Consider the following 19433-nt stretch of genomic DNA (forward strand, 5'->3'; position numbering starts at 1 on the left):
TCATTTCATTTTCACTGATGTCCCACTTACGGACATTATTATTATAGCTATGGCCTAAATATCTAGAGAGATACAGCATAGACCCCTTCAACGCCAGCCTTGAGCTTAAGAGCCACTGGTAGTACGCTTCAATGACTGAAAGAAAAACAATAGAATCGTCCTCAATTGTTCACCATCTGCAGATGTTTTAATAAAGGTTAGAATACCTAGAATGGATGACGTTCTGTGTGAAGAGTGGAATTGGAAGTCTTTCGTTTTAATTTCCGTGGTCATTGTTCGACTGGTCACTTTGTTCGACATGTTCAGGCATTGTGTAACTTTATGTAAACTGAGAGTATAATGTGATTGTGATGGTGAACAAATGGTAAGGATAAAGGTTATTTGCCTGTGTTTGCACAGATGTAAATATGCAGAGATCTTCACAGCCCCCTCAAAGATTTTACAAAAAGCCAAAGACTCTGTATAGATTTTTTCCCCAGGTGAATAACGCTGGCACCCTTAAATGTAAAGTGTTCCAGGAGAAAGAAGCATTAATCAAAGCGCGTAAAAGTTATTTTTATGCAAATTCATTTTCTGCAGAGGTATCCTGTTGTGATGTCGACGTACCTGGGCGTCATCGGCCGCATCCTGCTCCAAAATTCTAGCTTTTTCTCTTCTCTGCTCTCCCAAATGGCCCAGGAGTTCCACCAAGAGGTGAAGACACACACACTCACACCCCAGGGTTGTGCAAAATTCAGAATTGAATTGATAATGACTCCTAAATTCTTGAATTTGAACTGAATGTGAAGTAGAATTGAAATTCAATGAAAAAAATCATATACTTAATTTAAGTGTAGTGTTTAACAATGAAGCTTTACGGTATATGTAAAGTAATCCAAACCACATTTATAATGGGTAACTTATATCAGTAATCAATTACATTTGCAAAGTAACCTTCTCAACACTTAATGTATGTGAGATTCAACACATTCTTTCTGTTGTGTGACTGTGAGGAATTTATTTGAATTGTCATAAATTTAATTCCACTTCCTGCCGTTCCAATTCCAATTCAACATAAACTTCCTGTGAAGCGGAGCCAATTCCAATTCATGAATTGAATGGATTCTAAAATTCTGAATTTTGCACAAGCCACACACACACACACACACACACACCTCTGCAGTTAACCACATAACCACTGGCATATCCAAATAATACCTTGTACCTCCACTGTTTTTACTTAACTGCTTTAACTCACATAGTCATTTGTATGTTTTTTTTTTTTTTTTCCATGTTTTGTTATGGTCTTGATGTTAGTGAAATTTTAAGGTAATATTTAAGGGTAATATATAGGTTTGCGTGGTTTTCTATATAGTCTCTATAAAGTTTAAATAAAGCAGTCTTTATGAAATGCTCAAGGGCAGCAGTAGAAGAAGAGTAGGAGTAATCCAATAAATAGTAGCAGTAAATTTGGATCGTTTTGAAGGAGACAAGGCAAAAACGTCTGTCTTTCTCGCTGTGCACAGATGGACCAGCTGCTGGGCAATGTCATTGAGATGTGGGTTGACCGGATGGATAACATCACGCAGCCCGAGAGGAGAAAGCTCTCCGCGCTGGCCCTGCTGTCCCTGTTGCCATCAGATAACAGGTGAGCTGTCCGAGATAGAGAGGACGGGTCTGGGTTCTGCCGTCTCCCATCTCCATCTCCCTCAGGAAGATAAACAGCCAGTCAAAGCCCAAGGCTGAGGCTCGCCTAGACTACAAGAACAGGAAAGATTACTGAGGCAAGCCGGCTGAAAAGACACAGAAATACAGACACGGAGTGAAAGTAATTCACAACTTTTAGGAGACATTTATGAGAGTGGCTTTGAAGAATTTTGATTAGAGTGCTTATTCTCTTTTAAACACAAAAGAGATATTGTTTGTTGGGCTATAACTCCATCAGATAGAGGGTTCTCCTCAGTAGGCTCCCTACTGTTTAGCCATGAATGTTGATGTGTTGCAAAGGCAGATAAATGCTCAATTTGAGGGGAGGGGATCCTGTATATTCAGAAGAATGCTCATGCTGCAGTTGTTCAGTTGTCCTGACTGAAATGGAAGGCAACACAGAAAGGTCCATTAAGGTCATCTATCTAGTCATTTATGGATTTTGGTCGACTGCAGGAAGCCACCTGGGCAAACAAGAGAAAATTACAGTAGATTATTTTCTCCTTGCCACCATCCTCTTTCTCTCTTTTCTTTTTTTCTTTCTTTCTGTCTTTCTCTTTCTCGCTCTGTTTCTTTCCCCCTCCCTCATCTCCCTCTTTCTTTCTCTGTGTTTCTTTCCCTCCCACTCTCTGTCTCTCACTCTCTCTCTCTCTCTCTCCCCAGTGTAATCCAAGACAAGTTCTGTGGCATCATTAATATCTGCGTGGAGGCCCTGCACGACGTGATGACCGAGGATTCCGAGACGGGGAGCTTCCGAGAGTAAGTCTGGCCACCTCTGTGCATCGGCCCAGTGTGACCAAAAGCCATCTGTCTAATTGGCAAAATCACAGCAAAAACAGTTTTGTGTTGAGCCTCTCACTGGGCTGTGTGAAATCATTGTAATTATTATTATTATTATTATATAAATTATTACTATTATATAATGGTATCAGTCATATGACTGTGTATCCTCTCTGAAGAGATTTAATCACAGCTCATCAGATTTTCATGAGGAACTTCTGGCCCTACTCAGTGCTGTAACAGCGTCTGTTTTTAGGTGGGGGCTTGGGCTGCTGGCGTGGGTTGGGGAAGAGAGGGAAGGAGTGATGAACCCTGGGGGTCTCCCGGGGTTACTCGTCTGACAATGACACTCATTTTCATGCAATCAGCAGCTCTTACTCTGTGTTGATGTGTGGGGGTGTGTGTGTTGTGCATGTGCGCGCTTGCGTGCGTAGGTATGTCTGTGTGCGAGAGAGAGAGAGAGAGAGAGTCAAAGAAAGATCGAAGATGTGTTAGAGGCGGAATGTGTTTGAAAATATGTGAATGAAGAAAAGAGAGTGTGTGTGTGTGTGGATATTTCATATTTCAAACTGAGAGCAGATGACAGGTGCCGCAGGGTTGTGGCTGAATCATCCTTTTTACTGCGACACCTTCTCATTACTTCTCTCTCTCTCTCTCTCTCTCTCTCTCTCTCTCTCTCTCTCTCTCTCTCTCTCTCTCTCTGCCTCACTATATGATCATAGTTATCCTAACACTCAGGTAGATTACTGTGATGTATTCAAAGTGCACAAGATTATGTTGGTATTTGCACATGCATTATATACTTTCTAGAGGTACCACTGGGTCTATGTTCACATGTAGCAATTCTTTTCCCCCCTCCCCCTTTTCTTTCTCTTCCTCCGTCCCTTTTCTCTTTCCCCCTCTCCCTTTTCTTTCTCTCCCTCCATCCCTTTTCTCTTCCCCCTCCCCCTTTTCTTTCTCTCCCTCTGTCCCTTTTCTCTTTCTCCCTCTATCTCTATCTCACTTTCCCTCCCTATCTCTATTTCTTCCTCCCTCCCCACCCCCCACCCGCACCCTTTAGCTGCATGCTAATGACCCACTTCGAGGAGCCCAAGGTGACCGATGATGAGGAGCCGGCCACAGAGCAAGACAAGAGGAAGAAGTTGGTGAGTTTGGCCATTGCTCAACTTCAAGTTCAAACTGCGTCACAAAAACAAAAAAAATAGACTACACGTCATTTGCATCACCATCGATTCCTCACTGTGCTCCCACTAGAGTGGCCTCAGACAACGTGTTTAATACATTTAATTGGTGTTAAACTGATGCCTAAAAAGCAATCTGTTGTCTTCACACGCTCACTGGGGTACAACTATGCAGTCACTTTGGCAGAAAGATGTTGATATGAAATGGTGAAATTATCCAATTGAATTAAGGGCAGAAGGATCATCATCTGCTTATGTGCCAAAGTATTAGCAGCACTGTAGAGAAAAGCTTATGCAATTTAGTTGAATTGTTGATGTGGTCTTATAACCAGGACACCAGACCACTAATAGGCCATACATTCATGCAGACACCAACCTAGTTAAGCAGCAGTAGAGGACAATTGCAACATAATATGTAGGGTTGGGTATCGTTTCAATTTGAACGATTCCGATTCCAATTCCGATTTCTTATTTCGATTCCGGTTCCTAACGATTCTCGATTCCGATTTTTTTTAAAGGCAGGGTCAAAAAAAGTTTAGGATATTTTAAATGAGCTAGCTAACCAACGGTCTTTCTCAGGGTATCTGCACATTTTCCAAGTGCAAATTTAAAGACTTTTAAGACCTTTTCAAGACATCTAAATGAAAATTAAGACTATACCACGGCAAAAAGATATATAAGACTGTTTAATGCAATAGTTTTTTTTTCCTACTAATTTTAACCCCCACCCCATTTTGGATGTCTACAGAAGTTACCAAAAATATTTTGGCGAAAGAAAATAATTGTGTGTGAATTACCTTCACAGCTATAAATGCCCAATTTTAGGGTCTGGACTGCTTGCTTTTGAAGCTGGCTGTACTGTACATATTTGGTTTTGCTTACTGCTGAGGCTGTTCTTCACCTGTGTCTGTAGTAGCCTAGGGCTACTTGCCAAAGACATGTGCACTGGACTGGATTCCCTTAAATATTTTTTTCAAAGTTAACTAAGCTATTTACATATTTTAATAAGCCTACTTTATATAATTTACTATGTGCATCTATTGTCCATATGCAGCACAGCAAATTAAAGTTAATCCACTACTTTACATTTTGCATACCAGTTGTATCTAAACCAACCAAAGCTTGACTGAAACATTGTAAAACCATTGACTTGTTTTAAATTAATTAAGAGACAGGTCCTCTTCGCATGATCCTGCTGAAAACTGCTGGTTTCATCTCAAGCACGCACATTATGAACGCACGTATTTGTATGTAGCAGTCGCCGACATTCAAAACATATGCGGTTATATTTCACAACTTTTGCTAAGTAGGCCTAGCCTACTGGGAAACGCTGGCAAGCAAGCTGCTGGCAGATATTACAGGTAGGCTATTATAACTTAGACAGATATTTTCTTCCCTAGGCTAGGCCAGCAACACACGCTGGAAAGATGCAAACAGATCAACTTAACATACCGGTATACAGTATTTCCTCCTGATTGCGAAGCACTGCACATAATTTCACCAGCAGTCTTCGCGTCCATAGTTTGTGAAACGATGCTGCGTCCGAGCAAAGACTTTAGATGCCAAGCGCAACTCCAAAAAGGAGAACAAATAAACGTCCGGCTTGAGGCTGCGCCGGACGCCGGACAGGGCTTTTAAAACCCATATGTCCGGCCTAAATTCGAACATATGGCCAACCTATCGCTAACTGGCTTACCAACTCTTTCTCCCGCTCATTCTACCGTAGGCTCCCTCATTCCACGTAGGCTACCCTGTCTATCTCTCAGGCCTCAGCTACACCACGAAAACGCCAGGCATATTATTTTGTACATAGGCCTACTGTATTATTACCGTTTTCACACCTTTAACCAAACCCGTGAAAAACATCTTCACTCTGTAACCACTACACTTCCTCCCGTAGCCTAATAGCCTATCACGTATACAATTGCGTTTTAAATACACGAAACTGGATGGAGACATCACTCGCTCTCTTGCACTCGCTGGCGGTCCCATTCGCACATTTAATACCTCTCTTTCGAAAATTCAGTTGTAGCCTATTTAAGACTTTTTAAGGATCCTCGGGAATGCTTTCTGAATGAAATAGTCTGACCTTCTCCATGAATTTTAATTCTATTAACTATGCGCTTCTTCGTTGGTGTTCAGACGTTTCTTCTTCCTGTCGGCAGACTGGGAATCGAAAGTAGGAATCGAAATTTAAACTTTTGAACGATTCCGGGAAAATCGCAAAGATAGTCCCGGTTCCAACCAATACTCGATATTCGATACCCAAGCCTAATAATATGTGACCCGATCTGACAAAATGAGTCACAAGTCGCACAGTTCTAATTTTGAGATACAGGCTGATTGCTTCAAAAACCATTGAAAATATTGATTTTCCTTTTTTGGTGTTATATGAAAGAAGAGGCATTCAAAATTAATTTCTCTAAGTTTCATAATCAAGACAAGAATGTAAAGTTAAAAAAAGTATTATTCCAGGTGGTAAATCCCTACCTGTACCTGCCTGTAACCTGTGAATTCATACACGATTTCTCCGTTTTTCAATTGGAAAAAGATGGCGGGAGGCCATATTTCAAAATTCTGTATCTTCAACAACAATTCAATATATTCTATTCAATTCAATATATTTTGGGTCACTGTGATTCATTTTGCCAGATCAGGTCACATAATACAATTACAACATTTGAGATCGATCGATTGAGAGGGTGCAAATTCTCTTCTCATAGAGATGAACCTACATGACCCTGTGAATATGCATAGCCCATTCCCCATGGGGCATTACAGAAATTCATCTCTTCTGTACACATGATGACATACATTGTAGCACAATTCTTTGACAATCCATCCTATGAATTTGATGCAAAAGAAAGTTCCCTTTGCCGTCTTAGTGTTCGGTTTAATGAAATAAATTTAGAGAGAATCATTAGAGAGAATTAGCCTATTAAAATGTAAATTATTAACTTAGATTGGCTCTTATCACTTCATAATCACTAGAAGCCCTGTAATCATGGCAACAACTGATTGACATTGATGTATAATGTGATGCTAATGACACATAATTAGGTAATGTCTTGGTAAGGTTACGTTAACCTCACATAGCTCCAAGAATGACTAGGAACATAACTATCAAGGTGGAGAAATTTCTAGAAGGTCTTCAGTAAAATCACTCCCTTCTGATGGTGCTGCAGATTATACAATAACTCCCTTTTCATCCCCCTTTGAATGATATTTTCTATCCTAGATGCAGCAGACATGCAATTTCACCATATTAAATTACTTTTTCATCATGCATTTCATCAATTTTCTTATCATAAACCAAAGCTTTGAAAGAATGACTCACTCCCATCTGCCAAATTCAAAAAGCAGTGCTGGCCAGCCAAATTTCTGATGAAATATCTATCTCAGATTGATGGCAGGCCAGAAAAAAGAACTGTAATTTCCATCTACTCTTGTGTCCTTTGTGGAAAAAGGTTTACGCATTCACCTGATGGTGCGTGTCTGAACATTTTAAGCTTTGACAATCGAGATGACTCCTCACGTAGCAGCGAGAGAGCTGTGTGATGTGGGAAGCCTGAGTCCAGTCACACCCGTTTTAGAGATGAGATGTGTGGCGGTTGCAGTGGCATGCATCGCCACAGCTGCGACCCGTTGAGTGAGCACACGCATGTTTAAGCATGCTTGGTCAGTAATGGCCTTTTGTATAGTGCAGAACTCATCTTGGCACCTGTTTGTAGGCACAGTCCTTCACTCCACAGCGGTTTTGTGCTTCTAAGGTTAGGGTACTCTGGTAGCTGTAAGTAGGTTGAAGCTGTACTTAACATCACAGCATGTCCTTGAATGCATTCTTTTTTTACCTTAGATTTGTTGTTTATGAGTGACAACTTATATTCTCATGCAGAGTTAGTGTCATACCACATGGACAGTGTTTTATATCCATTAACACACAAACAATCAGAAATTACATTAACATATTTGTCACTGCACCATCTACAACAGTACGTCTGCATTACAACATACAGCTCTGGAAAAAATTGAGACCGCTGGATTTTTTTCTAAAATCATCCTACGGTTGCTGAGTGACATTCGAATGAGTTGAAGCCAGTCATATAGAGATCACTACAAATTTCAATATGACCCATCAACTCATTCGAATGTCACTCAACAACCGTTGATGATATCAGAAAAATGTGCAGATTACAGTGGCAGAAATATAAAGGAGACCATTTCACTTGCACGTCAGTGATAATCATAAAGCTGGAAGGTAAAGTGTTCCTTACCTTCATAGTGTATATCTTAATAGTTACAGAATATTTTCAATTACATAGCAGTGATACTTTGACCTTGGCTAAGTTAGCATGAACTGAACTTGATTGTGTTCGCCAAAATCAAGTTACCTTTTCTATACATGTCTACTTATCTCATTTATTGTCTAATAAATCTGCACAGTGACCTACTGGACCTTCACCATTATGTTTTAGTGGCCGAAGTCCTCATTTGTGATGATTTGTAACTCAGGTTGGGATGCATCAAATGGAGCATTAAACCTGTTTAATGGCATGTAGGGTTAGCCTGACTGAACGCAGCCATGGGAGACTGGGTGGAGGAGGGAGTAGGCAGACGATTGACCGTGCAGTGGGTCAGGTGAACTGCGCTCGTATTTCCACCTAGCAAATATCACCATCCGGAGAATCCTCTGTACTTTACAAGGACATTTTTTTTCAACTTGCATTTGGGGGGAAAAAGAACAGATACAAACTCAATAGTTTTTAGCCTTTATTTTTCAGATAAGAGGTGGTCATTCAGTCCTACAACATCCAAGATATGAGGCGTTAAAACCATTTTGAGGGGCTTGGCCATTAGCGCTTTTAAAATGTATAGCTATATCAATGGCACCCTTAAAAGGAAATGGCCAAAACAAGAGGTTAAGGACATGAATGGCCAGCTATTTCATAAAGTGCCTCCATCCATCACCACCACATGTATTAAAGTGCTACTTGGACTGCACAGTGCTGTTTAAACCTTGACAATTATGATGTACTTAGCAGAGTGTGTCTCCTTTGATGTCCTCTTCAGACTTAACTTCAGTCGCTGGCAGCCAGTGTAAAAATGGATGCACACAACCCCATTGAAGTCATTTGGGTTCTATTTTAGGGTCCCGGGAGAAATTGGCAGCCCCTGTGCTTCGCCAGCAAAAAGACAAACATAATCATCTTAAACTTTCTGAATGAGTTTGCAATAGATGCGGGGGGACAAATAGACGTCACTCTACTACTTCTACGGAATGCATAAACACGTGAGTGTCAACAGGACTTTGGTCAAACCGTACGGTCTGTCTCCCGTGTGTGGGACCCGTAACTTAACATGCCACTTTTCCCTCCCAAGTATTGATACATGGATCGAGTGTGTTCCTTGTGGAACATCAAGGCCAAGTGAAATTACTGAAACGAATGATTCACACTCAAACCCATTCTTTATGGGATGCTCAGGGCCACCCAGGCCAGTGTTAATCTGGAAGCCAGTCATTAATCATCTTAGTTTACGCTGGCTCACCGTATTCCTACCATGGGGAGGTGCAGCAGATCTGGTTTTGGGTGATAAATGTGGACATTATTTTGGCTGCGTTCATATGGAGAGCAGCAGTGTTTGCCTCAGGCCTCCTGTTGGCAATTTTGCCCAAAATTTGTTCCTGTTCAGCACTCTTTTCTCTGACTCTAGAGGGTGGATAGGATAGTATGCATCAGAACAAGTGGCCTGATGTATGAGTTTGATTGTTTTCCTCTCACTAGTGACTAGTCCATCATGGGATCTGCCATGTTGCCTGGAACATCACTCTTGCTCCATCAGCGTCTTGTGGGACTGTATGGATGGAGTTGTCTGTAGGTTACCACTTCATGGATGAAGTATTGATGAACAAGAAAACTTGTATTATTTATCGACTGCTTCAGACAGTCTATCATGGCGCGAGCTGAATCCCTACCAGAAAAGATGGTGAAGTTGGTATTGATGGTGAAGTGCAGATGACTGTTTGTAACATTATGCACCTCTTATCATTAAGGTCTTGTTATTGAGGAGTGTCATTTGTTCAATGAATGCAAGTCGTTTAAGGGATTCTATAATAGCTAGCAATTGAGTCATATATTCATTACTATGTATTTCACAATATTGGCTATAAAAGCACAAGCTGTAAAAAATGTGTTCAATGGCCAAAAATTACTGTTTTAATGTCAAATTACGTTTGCAACTCAAACAATGCAAAAGTGTAATGTATTTGCTCAGCAACTTCTATCTTTAAGTCACCTGTAATGGGTTGTGTTTAATTAAAGTTTTACAGATACGTGTTGTCCGGTCTCTAAGTGTCTCTGCTGTGCTTCTCTCTCTGGCGCAGCTGGCCCTGGAGGATCCCGTCCACAGCGTGTCCCTGCAACAGTTTGTCTACGAGAAGTTGAAAGCCCAGCAGACGCTAATGGGAGACCAGGGATTCCAGGCCCTCATGGAGACAGTGGACACCGAGATCGTGCGACAGTTGCAGGAGTTCCTGCAAGGACTGTGAAGGCCTGGGAGCCCCTGGCCTCAGGAGACTTCAGAAGGAAAACAACTGAAAAGAAAGAAAAAAACATTCACGTCACATCGCCAATAATGCGCCATGTTTTCAACAAACACTACCCAACGAACAGAGCTTCCACTTTTTTCACACATTTCATCACTTTTTTTTTTCTTCCACTATTTTGTACTCTTGGGTTGATCGGTTGGCAACGCAGAAGTGGAAAGGGGGGGGCGGGTACTGTGTATATACGGTTGACATGATTGGACATGAGTAGAGTTGTCTCTACTACTTTTATTTTTGTTTCTTAGAAAGAAAGAAAAAAACAGGCCCCTGTAAGAAATTTTGGATCCATGAACTGAAGAAACATAAGGGGTGTTCTAGACATGAGGGAAAGAAATGTAATTTTGTATTTATGTAAGATAAGCCTGCATGATAAGGATATTTTTTATTTTGAGCTCTATTTTTTTTTTGTTTTCTACGGAGCCCCTTATGTCAATACGACCTAACTACTGATAGATATTTTCATAATGACTGCATCTCCTGCAGATAGGATGGTTGTATTAATGGAATGTTTGCTTAACCCACAATTCTATGCTGCTACTCTACATGCTCCAGCCCTGTTGTATTTGAAAAAGACACAACATTTCACAATGAGTGAATGGAGTTTTGACTGGTCACCCAGATGCAATTATAACCGTATGATTTCAAAGCATGAGCTTTGATTGTAAAGCAAACAGTTTGGAATAATGTGTGTGTCTTTTAGTAAGGCTTAGGGGGTGAGTTTCACTCTAGCGCAATCTCTCACTGTGACTAGCTTTGTCACTACAAAGGCCTTATGCTGTTAGCCTTACTATAACCAATAAAGGCAAGAAAACATTTGTTTTTCCTTTTTTCAAAAGATACTACAAAATGTATAGGTCTGGTCTCCACAGCATTTCAATCCCATTATTTCAATACCATTTAATAAATAAGTGCCAAAGATGAAGGGTAAATGCATCCACAATTAAGCATTTCAAAACTTCCTCCAGACTATCCACTGTTCTATTCAACTGCATGGTAATGAAACTGACTGTGTGAAAGCTATGCATGTGACATTTGCTGGCTGATCACAGAGGCCGAAGTGACATTATCAGTGTGGGGGACGAATACGTTCTTCACTACGGTCATAATTCTAGTTTCTGGGATGGAAGAATGACAAGTCGTTTAGTCGTGGCTTAATTGCTTTAGTCATTGGGTCTAATATTGGTTATGGACAGTTTTAATCTTGTAAAATGATCTTTTTATGAAAAATTGAATAGTGCTCTTTTTCCAATGAATTAAATTCAATGAAACACAGATGGAGGAAGGTGCCTGCTTGATAACCCCAGTGGAACTGGTTCTGTTGGGGATGTTTTTTACCCATAAAGGTTGCGTTGTTGGTGATTTTGTTTTTGATAGTAAATAGGCTTGGTTGTTGATTGGCTGCGTCCTCTACTGTACTTATAGCTCTAGGAATTTAGCCTCTTTCCAGTGTATATCTGAAAAAAGAAAAGTCAGATGGTTGTATATGCACCTAAAGCCATCCTTACATCAGAAGACTTTGACTAGGTTTGGGAAAGATTCTTGAAATATTGTAGTCTTTTGAGTAAAGCTTGAATGAATGGCATTCGTTAAAGGACTCCAATCTTTCAAGAATCTTTCCCAAATCTTGTCAAAGTCTTCTGATGTATGGGTAGCATAAAAGGTAAAGCCGGAATTTGTAATGGTGGACTGCACAACATCAAAAATCAGGAATTAGCTTTCCTTCCTTCCTCGTGTATTGATGTAATAATAATCCAAATATAATATAATTTCAAATATTATTCTTCCTGGCTCAGAATGTTTCATTTAAATTACTAAGAGAATATTCCAACTTCATAAAATGCTGCAGCTATTCATTGAATACTGCAAGATCAAAGAATGCTTCGGGTTATGAACCAAATTGGCTTATGGTGACAATGGGAGGGCCGCCTCTGAAGCCAAAACTTGACTCTCTGAGGTCTCTCAGAGGCTCAACAGAGCCTGCATTGAGTGCTAGTGCTGTGCTGTTCTAAACATGTTTTCCTGAATCTGAACTGAGAAACAATGAAATAAAAATCAGAAGAGGGATTCAAGTCCATTTTCCAAACACATGACGATTCCTACTGCAACAGAACACAGTGACTAGCATTGACTAGGTGTCCTCAATGTTCCATCGTTTCAAAGTCCGGCTCAAATATCAGGAGGTCTTGTTTGCAGCTTCAGCCAGTGTCCACAGCTTCTCATGGTGTCAGCCTTGGCCCTTGGGAGTACTTTCCCTGAGGTCAGAAGTCTGTGCTGGCTGTTTCATCACTCTTGAGCACTTCCATCGCATCATTGACCACCAAATGCACCATGTAATCACTATAGCGAAGCCCTTCCCACCCAAATTCTTTCAAAGGGCATGATGCTCAAAGACCTTGATTTTGCACACCATGTGACTGCCTTATCTCAAACTGTCCTCTACTTGAGGCCACCTGAAGTAAGTAATGAACAATGAACATTCCAAATGGCAGAAGAGAGTCAAATTGACCTGAGGCACAAGCTACTCTGATATGATAACATAACATACTCAATTCAATCCTGAAGCAGAGCCTCTGAATGATTCAAGTTTGGCACCCATTTTACTCTTTTAATCTTGCCTCACAGAGTACAGTTGATGGTTCCATCATTCTTGCTGATTGCTCTGCAGTTGGTGGCGTTCCAGTCTATGTCTACAGTGGATGTATGAGTACTCCCAGAAGAGTAGAAGTATAGCCACCCTGTTCTCACAGAAGCAGGACATAAATGATTTTGCCACTGGGTGTAAATAAGACACACTGACCCCATCAGTAACATTTGTGTCATGATCCCTCCACTCCTCACCACTAACGACTATTAGAGTGACATCCCTGAGTACAAGCACAATGCAAATGTCTCCATCAACCATCATAAAAGGAACACCTTTTCATGTCTGTGATGAAGATGAAATATCCAATCACAACTGATAGAGAAGGTTCCGACCCAGGCGGTTTATGTCCCTTAGTGTTTACATTAACATGAGCTTTTCTTTCTATGAATGGGAGATGTCCTAAATATCTAGAAGCACTTGTGTTGTGTTTTAAAAAGCCATTTTTTTTTCTGTTTGCTGCTTATGGTTTTCTTTGTGTAATAATCTCTTCAGTAATGCAACATGAATCCACTCCTGATTCAGCTAGATAGCACTTGGGCATTCACTCTCTCTGCCCTATTCCTAGTTCCATTATTCTGACAAAAGTAATCAAAGTAAATCAACCTTTTGTGCCAGTCTTTTCTTACATGTTTGAAGATTGAAGCGTGTTTGAAGATATGATTTGTATTCATGACTGTTTACCAGAACTACTTTGTTCTTTATTTTGGAACTGACTAAGGTACCCCTCAGTTTCAATATCAGGCAAACATGGTGACATTTAGGGAGTGTGACTTGCACGTCTCTGTCTTTTGGGATAGTGCCTGTCATTTGCTAGATACTTAAAATTCAGAAAATTGCATTTTTTTTGCCCTAGACCTATCCCTTCCAATGAATCATCTCCCCTTAATGGGAATCTATGGCAACCTTGTTCAGTTCAATAAATAATAATTCTACGGCACATTTGAGAAGAAAACGTCAGCAAGAAGTTTTGCCGCAAACCGAAGCCTTGATCCCTCGAGCGACCTTAAAGGGACAGTTGTGATTAAATTTTGCTTTTTAAAAGAATCAAAGTAATAAAAGTGCATTTGCCTGCAGGAAGCTTGTGTGTTTGTGTACTCAAGAGTAAAACGGAGTGCAGACAGTTAAGCCAATTCTCTGTAACAAATGCACAGTCAGAAAGTAGGAGGAGGGAAGGAAAGGTCTCTGACAGGCCACAGCTGGGAGAGGGTCAACAGAGTCGTGCCTGTGTGATGCGGGCCAGGCTGTACAGGTGTGACTTTTTGCTGGACAGAGAGACAGAAAGAGAACATCACCAGGGGGGCCACAGGGGTTAATCAAACAAAAGCAAGTCCAGCGGTTGCTCGTGTCGACCCCAGGGGATAGGGGGTCAAGTGAGGAGCATGATGCTTCGGTCAGATCCAGCCTGAAGAGCCCTCTGGAGAGAGTCGGAGATGATGGCTTGTTAATTCCGACACAGAAGAAACTGCACAGAGGGGTTAAAAGTTAACAACATGAGCTGAAGAAATATAGGCAGGGTTCTATTCTGGCTCTAACTAGATGTTGAAGAAGTAAATAAAATCCAGACCATACTTCATCACGTCTCTACAAGTGAAATGTAAAGTTTTGCACTTGGGGAAAGAGGCTATCAAGGATTGTTTCAGTGTGTGACACTGAAACAAGGTGGCGTCAGCTAGCAAATTAAGTGTTACAGCACTCGGTTTGGGAAGTAGCCTGTTGGTTTGTTATTCAAGAGGGAGGCTGGAGTCAATGTGTCAGTCCCTGTTTAATTTAGTCTCAGGAGGCTTCTCAGCCAAAGAGTCCCTTACTACAAAATTGTAAAGAAAAATATTCACAATGTCACGTCCCACTGTCTAGGGGTTTTGTGGGACATGAACAAAAGATAGGAGATGGCCAAAAAACTACTGCGGAGGATCAATGCAAAAATATTTATTTACAAAAATATAAGAAAAAGTATTATAGAACCAAAACTAAGGCTGCAACAAAAGTCCAAAACGAAAGGCCACAAGCACAGGCCCAGGCAATCCCCAGCCTATTCCCGGACTCTCACTCCGAGAGCAGGCAGGAGCGACGGAGACAAAACTGCTGGAACGCGTGGCTTGCGCGAAGCAGCGGAGCGGCGTAGCGTGGCATGGCAGCGGCAAACCCAACCAAGATCGAGTGAGTGAGCGAACGAACGAGCTAGCTCCTGGATGACGTCAGCCGGCACCTTTTATAGGCCGGCCCAGCAATTAAGCCCCCTGCTGGACTGTCTGAAACATAAAACATAAACAGGACAGACCAAAGCAAACAACCACTGATAAAAACGTACAGGGACGTAACAACAATCACAGAAATCATCACAACTCTCCAACAATGACCTCTGAAGTTCGCCTACAAATCCGGTATCTTGAGATTTTTTCTATGAGAAAATAACATGGGGATTTTGAATAATAGGACCTGTTAAACTCTCGCGGGGACGAAGAAACTGGAAATGCAGACGTTTTGCTCTACACAGTTTTGTCCTCTACCTTCGAGTGGATACTATGATCTTCGGTATGTGAAGACAGCACACTTCAATCTTTGCTACCCCAGAGCTAACTTACAATGCAACTTGCCATAGGTAGTTAGCTTCAGTTAACACCCTGATCTCCTTATATGGGCAAAGATGGCAGCTTTGGTTCCTTTTTGTAGGCGAACTTCAGAGGTCTATTCGCCTTATTCACCCGGCGGCCATTACGAGGCTAAAGGACACTTGCCATTACACCTCAGTCCAGCAGATGATGGTGGTGGTAATGCACTCCGTTTGCAAACTGCTAAAAAAAAAATCACTGAAGAAGAAGAATAGGCCAGTGAACCCTTCTTCTTTTTCGGTGAGCACAACTTCAAACAGCACATCGGTATTTTGATAGTCTGCGGTGCATTTGAAGGAATCTGTAAACACTAAGACCATATGGAACCGTTATTCCACAAACCATGCTTTAGGCTACTAAAACCTAGCAGAGTAGCCTATAGCCTACACGCATTTGCACTAGTCTGTTATTTTAACTCATTGGCAAAGTGAAACTAACTTTACCTTGGTCCAGTGACGGACTGGGATTAAAAAACGGCCCTGGCATTTTCACCAACCACACGAGGACGCGCATGCACGCGCATGCATGTGCTCTAAACACACAGATATAACTTCACATGCACGGACATAACACGTTTGTAGCCCCATTGGTGATGAACTCTAACTTTAATAGGCCTATGCATAAAGACTGAACCAAGAACATGGATATATCAATGCAAACCTCCAAAAAAAATGAATGCAATATGAAAATGAAAAAAGAATAGCCTAGAATACATGGATTTCTATGTAACATCACAAAAACATGCGTGCACAAGATGCAGAAAGCAGCATAGAACAGTGCTCTCCATGAAAAGAACAAAACAAGTTTTTGTGCTGAAAATTGCACCAATTCGAAATCATGATGGTTAGAGAATGTTCAATAGGCTATGTTCAATATCCCTAAAGGAATGCATGTCTTCGCCAAAAATGACAAAATACGATGTTAATGCAAATGAATGGCAAACTCTGAAATATAGCCTGAAATGAGATGCTATTATCATTGAGACAACAGGGGACCAGGGGTATATAAAAAATTACGATTGTAGCTTACAGCAGCCGACTATTTAAGTCAAGTTTATAACGTTGTGGCACCAAGCGTCTTCTGCCCCATGGCTGCGCGCGAATGTAGTTTTGTTGATAAACGGGAAACCCATCAGAGCAGCCGCTCCACAAACGTGTCTTAATTAACGTCATGCATTATAGGACCTCTTTCTCTGTCGCCATCAGCATAAAGGCCTCCAAATTATCCTGTGACAATCGTGTCCTTAGGCGATTCTTGATAAGAGTGGAAAAACTCCTTTTGCATGGCACTTGAGTAGGCTACATGACGTGTTAGTATGGAATTCATTTGCTAACCGTATATAGTTGTAGGCACAGGTAAAGAGGTTTAACTGCTGGAGAAGGAAATAGCAACAGATTGCACAATTCTTGCAGGTAGCACATTTCTTGCTCACCAGGTTTATTTCTGTATCTTCCTATATCTCCGCGGCATCATCAAAGGACGCTTTGACTGTATAGGCCTACTCGTTTAGAGGAGACTTTTTCAGGCTGTCCCAGTGCATGGCGAGATGTGTCAATTCCGACTGTAGATTTTCAACGGTAGCACCTTCACTAAATTTAAGCAGACATTCTCTTATGTTTCGAAGTGCATTTGGGGGCAGTTTATTAGCTTTTATAAGGGGAAAATTCCGAGGACCAAGGCATGCTAGATCGGCAATTCCCCATGCTGAAGGTAGTAGACGCATTCGGTTTTGAAATTCCCAGAAGTCCTTGCTTCATGTGGCCTAACTTTTGTAAACCAATAATAAAATAAAAGATATACAGGCAGCATATTTATTGTATTTCAATTTCAAACAATGCACTTTTAAATCATTTGATTGAATAAGGTTACAAAAGAATGTAGACTGATGTAAATATTGAGGGTCACCATGACTGTAGTGTAGAGACTCATGTCTGGTATAAATACTGATCAGTTTCCAAATATTATGAAAAGGGAGTTAGAGATAAATGGCTTATTCGAAGCCATATAACACTATTAATGCTTGATAGTGGGCCGAGAGGTAAAACCGATAAGACGGAGTAAAACCGTCTTTACGATAAATGGGCCGGCAAACCCGACAAACATGCCGCTTCGTGATTGGCCGGCCCGAGGGGCCCTTCTGGCATCTGCCCAAATGCCAGACCGTCCAGTCCGTCACTGCCTTGGTCTCATACAAGCACGCTTCCATGCAGCCAATAAACGGTTTCGAATCAGTTTATTGGGAATAAACCGAATATGCTGTGTCTTAACACCTTATTCTGATTGAAACAAACCGATGCATGGATGTGGGCAGAGGCCCGTTGCACAAAAGTAGGATCAAGACATCCAGGATAAGTGACTGAGCTGAGCTAAATGAATCCAAAACAAGAGCGTCCAGGCTTAATTGGTTGCACAAAGACCAAGCCAGGATGAGCAGACACGGATTCATCAAGCCAGGTGAAACCGATCCTGGATAAGTGCGCGCTCACGGCTTCCTCAAATAGACCCTGCCACCGATCACAGATTCACTGATTGACCATGGCAAGTAGAGCCAAAGTCCTTTTAGGCAAGTCCCTCCACTCGGCGGCCATATTGCAACGCTTTTTGGGCCCTCATCGGGCATCCTATTCGGCAGAAATGCGCGTGCACAAGGCTTCACGACACCAATCTTGCTCCAGCGGCGAGATCACAACACATTGGCACGATGTCTTCACAACACACCATGTGATTGGTTCAATGTATTCACATGACACCATATGATTGGCTCAATGTATTCACATGTCAACGTTTTGCCGAGGAAGGGGTGGGATATATGTAGACAACTGCCATATTGGCGTTACAAACTAGCCCCCATGCATTTCTATGGAGGATTTTTTGAGTGCTGTGTCTCCTCATTAGAAAGTCTCTGGTAGAGTGGCTTCATTGCTTCTTCTACGGTGTAAAGTAGGTAGCCATAACCTTTTCACAACAGCAACACCTCTGTTTAGGAGAGTATTGCAACTACTGTTTAGGAGAAAGGCAACACCACCACAGTGATAAAGCAAAGCAATCTTCCCTGATGATGACAGTGATCAGCTGGTGAGGGACCAATATGTGTTAAATTAGTTAATATGCGTGCTTTAAATTTAAGTTAAATATGTTCTGCAGTGGCAGAGGAATTTGGATTTTTTTTTCTCTGAGGCCCTGATATTTCGTCATTTTATATAGCCTTATAGTCTATGGGAAACTGTAAATTATCTAATGATTGCAACATCATCTAAAAATCATCATTTATCCAAAATGATTGAAATTAATGATCACAAATGTTTAAATAATGACAGTGGGTCTAGTTATATGTGATAACAATGTGTAGTGGGCAGTGGAATAACTATTGGTTTCTGTTTGTGGTGAGTGCTGACTGAGATAAGGGATGAGATTAAATAGATCCAGGAACTTAACCTGATCTGGAGCAGGCTAGCTCCACAGAATAAATCTCCATGGTAACTTATACCATAGCATATCCTACTGCCCCCATCCCGCTTTTGTGCAACCGGATCACCAAGATATCCCAGCTTAATCCCTTCTCCTAGTTTTGTGCAACGGGCCCCAGGTTTCTCTTGTTTTAGACAATCCGCCAGACCCCTCTTTAGGTTGTTAATTGTCACACCCCTTGGTGCATTGCTCAAAAAGAGATGTGCAGGATTAGAATAAATTTTGCCCTGGGATAATAATCAAGACACCGCAATTATCCTTTAAGGTGAAAAGCTTGTAATCATTTGCTAATTGACTTAACAAATGTTTATTGTTCAAAAACTTTCCTTGAAAAACACATTTCATTTCTTTATTGTTTTTCCCCAACAGGTGTGATTCTCTCTGGTGAATCGCCATAAATGCTAAATTAAATTGTGATAGAGATTAACGTGATATTTCATTCTTGAGCCCAGAGATAGTCA

The 19433-nt window shown here is 41.2% G+C and overlaps 1 protein-coding gene across 1 annotated transcript in view; it reads left to right on the top strand.

Annotated features, from left to right (window-relative positions):
* The window catches only part of ipo11 (importin 11), an 86181-nt gene extending 75117 nt beyond the window's left edge, over window positions 1-11064 (top strand). The window contains exons 26-30 of the mRNA XM_076289286.1: window positions 580-693; window positions 1506-1627; window positions 2350-2445; window positions 3527-3611; window positions 10030-11064. Of these exons, the coding sequence (XP_076145401.1) occupies window positions 580-693; window positions 1506-1627; window positions 2350-2445; window positions 3527-3611; window positions 10030-10194 (582 nt within the window). The 3' untranslated portion in view covers window positions 10195-11064. The remainder of the gene's footprint in view (window positions 1-579; window positions 694-1505; window positions 1628-2349; window positions 2446-3526; window positions 3612-10029) is intronic.
* Window positions 11065-19433: the final 8369 nt, after the last annotated feature.

This window comes from Alosa pseudoharengus, unplaced genomic scaffold (assembly GCF_046254945.1).
Source record: "Alosa pseudoharengus isolate Yale_2024_CS ecotype anadromous, Long Island Sound unplaced genomic scaffold, YU_APseudo_1.1 YU_APseudo_1.1_scf_17, whole genome shotgun sequence".
In the NCBI taxonomy this organism is placed as follows: domain Eukaryota; kingdom Metazoa; phylum Chordata; class Actinopteri; order Clupeiformes; family Clupeidae; genus Alosa; species Alosa pseudoharengus.